Source organism: Ascaphus truei, chromosome 10, assembly GCF_040206685.1.
Source record: "Ascaphus truei isolate aAscTru1 chromosome 10, aAscTru1.hap1, whole genome shotgun sequence".
Lineage (NCBI taxonomy): Eukaryota > Metazoa > Chordata > Amphibia > Anura > Ascaphidae > Ascaphus > Ascaphus truei.
The window spans coordinates 27656815-27664703 of NC_134492.1; the positions used below are offsets into that span (position 1 = coordinate 27656815).

Genomic DNA, 7889 nt, shown 5'->3' on the forward strand with positions numbered 1-7889 from the left:
CATTAGACTAGAGGATCAGAAATATTATTGTTTACTAAAATAAAAACATGAAGAGGGGTTATACTAGGCTGGGGTTATAGCCATAATCTCATGTTGTACCACAGACCATTTAGAATAAAAAGCCAAGCAAACGCCTTATAAATGCATCATTAAGATTTAAGAATACAAACAACACTATTTTCGATGTGGAAAAGTTATCAATATTATATCCCCAAAACATGCATAAAGGTACTTTCCACGTTGATTTCAAATCTTGTTTTTTTTTTTTCCAATAGACAACCTGTTTATAAAGTACGTGTCTACTTCAGGCTGTACATTAGCAAAGTAAAGAACACATGGTTTAGAAAATACCATTTATTTCTAAGCAGTTTTATGGAATTGATCAGACAAAAGATGTTAACATTTTTCTAAACAAATAAACCAACAGCAATACTTTAACATTCACAAGAATAAGTTTGCCAGGCATGATACTGTAGCTACTTCCCGTGGTATACACGGGTCTGATCACACCCTTCCAAGACAAAAAAAAGAAAGGGCTCTCTTTTTTTTTCTATTGTTTCTTCTTCACCTGCAAAGTACACTGACAGCTTCTTATCTTTTGTTCACTTTATTACAGGTTTCACCTACAAAGTACAATAATAACTTAGAATTCCATCTCATAACATTATACTTGTCTGTATGTATATATGTATATATTTATAATATGAAAGTTCACAATGCACCGAGGCTAAATCCATGCTTATATTTCTAAGCAAAGATAAAGAACAAATACCTTAACAGGAAAAGTGCATCTTAAATGGGTTTACATTTTATTTCATTTTTTAGCCCAAAGAAAATCCAATTTTATCAACTTCTCCAGGAATGTTTGTTGAGTTAAAAAATAAAAACATTAGTGGGGGGGGGGGGATATCTTTCAATTGTTCAAACGAGACAGGTTTCTGTTCAGATTGTGATGGGATTTGAACTTTGCAAATACTCCAATTACTCAATGAAAATAATCTGTTTTCATCATCAGGAGAGGCCCATGGACTTTCTTCCAGGTGGAGATGCCTTGTAGAGGCTGTACATCCAGGATCTCCAAACACTTCTATTGTTGACGAATAAAAAGGAAAGAGTTCATGGTTTCTCGGTGGTATTGTTGACCACAGGCCCATACAGTCCGTTGGAGTACACCTGGTCCTTGTGGACATTCGCCCTGTCTCTCATAAGGTCACTGAAGGCATAGTCCATGGGTGGGCGGAAGCCTAAAGCAGGCATGAGTCCAGCTGTGGAATAGGGGGTCATAAATGCAAGTCCTCTGCTATGAGCAGAATAAGCCAACCTCAAAGGGTTCAGTCCCAGGTGGGTCCCTAATTGGTAAGCGTTGGCATCAGTACCAAAGTGGGTGGCATTTGGCTGCAGAGGTGAGAATGCAGACCTGCTTCCCAGGGTCCCGATGGCCGGTGTGATGGCTCCCGCTATCAGGGGTCTGTGTGTGGTGGACACTGAGGGCTGGATACTCTGTAGCGCTCCATCTCTGGACCAGGTCTCCTCAGCGCCCTTCCCCTGCCCTCTGTTGTTGAGTATCTGCTCAATGGCTTGGACCACGTCCCCCCCACAGCCCTGTAGGACCAGCTCCAGGACGCTCCTCTTGTGGGTGGGGAACACCCTGGTAAGGATGTCTATGGGGGTCCTCTGCCTGGCTGAGGACGAGGAGCTGGGGTCCTGCTCGTCCTTCTCTGCATCAGAGCCGGACTCAGAGCCCAGGGGGCTGATGGAGCTCGGGCTCTCCTCGCCCTCCTTCAGAACCTTGGAGATGGGGGAGCTGAGGAAGGACTCTCCGTCCCCATTGTCAGAGCCCGAGCCCGGCAGCACCTCTGGGGAGGAGGCGCCTGGGGCGCTGCCTGTCACTGACTCACTGTCCGGGGTCACCGGCTTCCCCCCTGAGGGCAGCTGCTGAGGGGTGACAGATCTCGGCATCAGGGTCTTGGGGAACAGGTCAAACTTCTGGATCTTTGACTCTGTGGAAGAGAAGTAGAGAGGGGTCAGTGTAAAGTTCAACAGCTAATGAACAGGGGTCTCTCATTCACAGGGGGTCTCATAAACGGGGGTCTCTTAACCACAGGGGTCTCTCATTCACAGGGGGTCTCTCAATCACAGGGGGTCTCTAACAAAGGGGGCTATGTACCGAGGCATAAAGTCTGCATCATATTTATCAAAAGAAAACAATCCCATAAAAACATTAACTTTGTTTTTCTTTGATACCTATAGGTGCAAATGTGCCCCGGGATTGCACCATTTTTTTCCCTGATACTGTACATACACATTTTTTTTTATATATATATATATTTAAAAAAAACAGCAGCGTTATTAAAGGATAAAATCCCACTTCTTTTGATAGGATTCGCGCTCTGATACATTGACTGACAGAACCAGAAGAGACCTGCACTGTTCCTGCGCCTTCATGGAGTGGGATTAAAAGCAACAGCCCTGTGCATGGTGACTGTGCTGATTAAACTCTTTACAGGGACTGAATCACTCTTTATAAATTGAATTATATGTTTATTCTAGAAAAACGTAAAAGTTTGGATAAAGCATTGCACGTGTGTGTGTGTGTGTGTGTGTGTGTGTGTGTGTGTGTGTGTGTGTGTGTGTGTGTGTGTGTGTGTGTGTGTGTATATCACAACGAGACAGTTATTTTTAGCAGATTAGATTTAAATAGAGACATTAGCAGTAATTTTAGGTGCAAATCCAAAATTCACAGTATATCCTGGAAAATTATATATATTGTATATATATATATTGAGTGACAGACTCACGGAGAAGTCTCAATTAAAGGTAATAAATAGGTTTCGATCTGTGCAGTTTAATGATTTAATTACTGAGTTTAGCAGAGATATATAAGTAGATATATAGGGAGGTGCCATAAAGAATGTGTAAGTAAACGATACCGTGGTGATCCCACGAAATCAGGAGACAGCACTTAATCTTGAAACCGTGAAAAAGTGTATTCTAACAGGGCACAAAGCCTGGAATCGTATGTACTGTATATACACATATATACATATACACATATATACATATACACATAAATACATATACACATATATACATATACACATATACACACATATACATATACACACATATACATATACACACATATACATATATATACATATACTACACATATATACATATACACATATATACATATACACACATATACATATACACACGTATACATATACACATATATACATATACTACACATATATACATATACACATATATACATATACACACACACACAAACGGTGTCAGGCCGGGGGAGCAGGGGCAAGCTCACACAGGGGCAGATCACACGGGGGCAAGCTCACACAGGGGCAAGCTCACACAGGGGCAAGCTCACACAGGGGCAGATCACACAGGGGCAGATCACACAGGGGCAGATCACACAGGGGCAGATCTCACAGGGGCAAGCTCACACAGGGGCAAGCTCACACAGGGGCAGATCACACAGGGGCAGATCACACAGGGGCAGATCACACAGGGGCAGATCTCACAGGGACAGATCACACAGGGGCAATCTCACACAGGGGCAAGCTCACACAGGGGCAGATCACACAGGGGCAATCTCACACAGGGGCAAGCTCACACAGGGGCAGATCAGGGGGCAGATGGAATCAGGAATTGAAGGAATCGGGAAGTTATGGGGTAAATCTCGGGCGTCCTAAATGTATGCATGGGGCAGTTAAACTCTGGTCGGAGAGGGGCTGGGCAGGTAGATTACTGACACTGCTCCGCTGGGGGCAGCTATCGCTAGGGTCAGGGGACAATGTTTAATGCGGGTCAGGGGTTGGGGGCAGTTATTCTTGCGGCAATCCGCTTTGCGTCGGTGCTATCCTTACCTGCGCCTCCATCTGCGCACATGGACCCAAAGACCTCGTACGCCGGTCGGGGGGGCAGGATCCCGTTGGCCGCGGCCAGTGCGAGCCCCTCGGCGGTACCGTACAGCAGCTGCAGCTCCCGGGCCTCGTTCTCCTCCTGCGCCTGCTGCCGGCGCAGCGCAACCTGCGCGGCCATCACCCGCTGGCGCTCGGCGATCAGCGTGCACTTGGCGCACATGCAGTCCTTCCAGCGGCAGTAGCGCTTGTGGCCCTTGAGCGCAGACACCACCCCGTGGTTCCTGCAGCGGGCGCACTTGGGGGTGCGCGGATACTTCTCGGTTGCGCGGAGGAGGAGCTGGGGTCCGCGCAGGAGGGTCCCGGCCACCGTGACCGGGATGGAGGAGCCAGGCGCCTGGGAACCGGAGGGGGCCCCGTTCAGCTCGGACCTCAGCTCCATGCTGGGACACACCAAAACAGCCCTATACACGGGGGCTCTGTGTGCAGACAGTGCACCTATGTAGCAGAAGGCCCTATACACAGACACCTACACCCCAATGTACAGGCAGCTCTTTACAGAGCCCCACACACAGAGATCCCTATGTAAACCCTACACACAACCGTGTAAACGATTATCCTTTTACACAGAGATCCAGTATAAGTGCAACTCCTTATACACAGAGGGACCTATATGTATCCTCCCTGCCTGGCCCTGAGTTTCCTCTCACTGTATCGGGGAGTTGTGTCCCTGACTTCAGCTTACACAATATACAACTTTCCTCTCTTCCACACAGGTTACTGGCGTGACAATAAATCCCATCCCTAACTATACCATGCGATACAGATACCCTTCCTCGTGGCAGTCACTATCCTCTCCCAAGTACAGCACTGTTACCATACAAGTACAGCACTGTTACCCTACAAGTACAGCACTGTTATCCTACAACTACAGCACTGTTACCCTACAAGTTCAGCACTATTACCCGACAAGTAAAATAGTAGGTAAATCTTGCCAACAGTGTCCCATATATAAGACCTTGCCTTTCAATGTTAAGATAAGAAGGCCATATATTACCCACTCAGGCAATCTCAAACCATTCCCAAACCCTACAAAAGTCCAACGTTTCAGAGCAGCTGATCCAGAATTAATATCTCCCCTTCAAGCAAAAGGTTGTCCATAAATAAAAGCTAAAACTTCCCCCCCAAACCCTGCAGGTGAGAATGTTACCTTCCTCTTTGGTTAGTGACCCTCCCAGCAGCTGCCCAAGACCCCAAATCCCCTCCAAGGTAAGAGATCCAGAACTCAGGAGAACAAGTCCAACTGTAGCCTTTTCCCCTAAGCAAAACTTTGCAAGTGTGTCAGTAACAGTGGCAGAAAGTTGCAACTAGAAACAGATCCTCAATGCCCGGTCCTCTTGTCTCTCAATTGTTGCTCTCTACTTACTCATTAGACAAGTTTTGACAACAATGTGGCTCTCGCCATTGGCCAGCGAGGGGACGTTCCCTTCCATTGGTTTATTTCTTCTTCTACAGTGTCAAGCAGGAGGCTTTCTCAAATAACAGTGTTTGCAGGGACCCGGAGGCGGATCTTACAGGGGCAGCATCACAGATCAGGGCAAGAAGTGTCCCTTGTCATTGCTCTGGGTGATTCCTCTTGTATTGAACATATCTGTATGCATCATTTCTAGGAGTATTTCAGTAATCCTGTCCTGCCAAACACACAGACTTTATTACACAGCAGGTTATTATTTTATACAGCAGGTTATTATTTTATATAGCAGGTTATTATTTTATACAGCAGGTTATTATTTTATACAGCGGGTTATTATTTTATACAGCGGGTTATTATTTTATACAGTGGGTTATTATTTTATACAGTGGGTTATTATTTTATACAGTGGGCTATTATTTTATGCAGTGGGCTATTATTTTATGCAGTGGGCTATTATTTTATGCAGCGGGCTATTATTTTATGCAGCAGATTTTACCCACAAAATAAAATAAAAACAAAACACAAAAGTTATGGTTTTGAATTCAGTTCTTTTGAGACCATTAATGTTATTTTACTGGCTGTGAAAGCGGAATTGTTTGTTGAAGATAAATGAATTGTGTTGTATTTGACGGGTGAGTATCATTCACTTGTTTTTCCTACTCAGAGAATTATATAATTAGATAGTAATATATTTGTGCTTCTGAATTCACCCTGATCCTAACGACACAATAGCACAGAGTAAGCGCTATATTATGGGACGTTCTTTCTGGGACTTAGGATCTTTCACACTTGGTTTTAACAATAACCTCCATGCTCTGACGTCACTATTCTGTATATACCGGGGAAAGTGACAACTCCACGTTTTTAAAACGTAGAGTGAAAAGAAATGACATAGTTTGTATGTATATATGCATATCTTTATTTATATAGCGCCCTGTAGCATACACAGCGCTTCACAAAAGAGATAATACAGGGAATTATAATACAATCAGGGCAACAAATAAAATCTAACAATAGGAAAGCGATCCCTGTCTCGGGAAACTTACACTCTCATTTATTTCCCTCTATTTTCTTACTTGTTTCCAAACTAGGATTCGTACCGAGAACAACATACAACATACATGATGTTCGATAAGAGAATATTCACAGGCTTTGTATGGTAATAAAAAATATCTGCGCAGATTGTCAAAAGATTTTTATATATAGAAATACGATTTTTTTTTAATGTCATATTATACAATAATATATAAATAACCCTGCAACATCATATGAAAGTGAGAGCTGTTGTGTGCATGTGCACAATATCTTCAAGACAAACTCTGAAGAATGTTAATGACACATTATTCTGTTATATTGGTTTCATCCGATTAGGCAAAATAATTATTTATACTATTGTATTTATTAAACAATATCTGCTCGTAAGGAACATGCGGGAGAAGGCGCTTCTGCATAAGGTATTAATAGGAATTAGTCATCACTATTTATTAATCGGTTCTTTATCAGATGGAAAAGGTCAAATATGTGTGAAATAAGCTTTTATTTTCCATTGACGTTCTCACTGGTCTATTAGGAAGTCATTTAGAAAGTGTATTTTCCAAACATCCCAACACACTCGCTATCAAGTCACGGTGTTGAAAGCTGACAAACTTCCATCACTTTGGGTGTCATAACACTTTTATTAAATACAGTCAGGAAGTCAAAATACCTGCTTTACTGCTGTGACTATATCCCCCAGAGATTTGGGACCGCCCTGTATGAGATTCATATCATTACCTCAAGACTTATCCGTTTATCTTTAGATACATTTTTATTTATTTATGATGTATTTCTTTTTCGTTGTAACTACTCATATCTGGTAATGATCGCTGCAAAAAAAAAAACAATCCAAATGTTTGTATACAGTTTGTTAGGAATTCCTAAACTATACTATAGGGGTGGGGTATAGGGTATGGTGTGTGTGTGTAATATATATATATATATATATATATATATATATATATATATATATATATATCTATATATATATATAGATATATATATATATATACACACACACACACACAGAGTCTCTCTCTCCAAATAAATACATGTATATACATATATAATACAAGCTATATATATACACACATATACATATACATACACACACACACAAATATATAATATATACAAATAATACAAATATACACACATTACATTTTGCCCGATTTCGTTATTTTCAGTAACATTATAATTACTTTTAAAGATATAAAAATAGAAATAAGTGGTCTCCTGTCTTTTCTCACACATATACTGTATGTGTCATATAGTGATTGTGTGTAATAGTGTAATTTCATGTTACAGTAACCCTGGCTCAGGTTTAACTCTTTGTCCTGTGCACCTGTTCACATCAGGCTTTTGTTACTATTCTTTCTTTGCTCCGATATTTAAACCATCACAATCTCTTCTTAGGCTTGGGACCGAGTGTTCTTCTCTCGAGTTAATGGTTAAAAAAAAAGTTTCATTCAACCTATAAGAAATGGCAGTGAAAT

The 7889-nt window shown here is 42.0% G+C and overlaps 1 protein-coding gene and 1 long non-coding RNA gene across 2 annotated transcripts in view; one reads left to right on the plus strand and one right to left on the minus strand.

The window, feature by feature from the left end:
- Positions 1 to 347: 347 nt before the first annotated feature.
- Positions 348 to 5382, minus strand: DMRTA2 (DMRT like family A2). The gene is made up of 2 exons (XM_075616308.1): positions 3891 to 5382; positions 348 to 2000 (listed from the first exon to the last, which is right to left on the minus strand). Exons 1-2 carry the CDS (start codon positions 4324 to 4326, stop codon positions 1117 to 1119), a joined length of 1320 nt encoding a protein of 439 aa, XP_075472423.1. The 5' UTR covers positions 4327 to 5382; the 3' UTR covers positions 348 to 1116.
- LOC142503700 (uncharacterized) overlaps positions 5301 to 7889 on the plus strand; it is a 13438-nt gene continuing 10849 nt past the window's right edge. The window contains exons 1-2 of the long non-coding RNA XR_012804074.1: positions 5301 to 5990; positions 6450 to 6517. This is a non-coding gene — a long non-coding RNA (uncharacterized LOC142503700). The remainder of the gene's footprint in view (positions 5991 to 6449; positions 6518 to 7889) is intronic.

Excerpts from the sequence above, each read along its gene's own strand:
- DMRTA2 (XM_075616308.1), bottom strand. The coding sequence starts at position 4,326 with ATGGAGCTGAGGTCCGAGCTGAACGGGGCCCCCTCCGGTTCCCAGGCG. Across the intron at positions 2,001-3,890 it reads GTGCGCAGATGGAGGCGCAG|AGTCAAAGATCCAGAAGTTT; the intron begins GTAAGGATAGCA and ends TCTCTTCCACAG.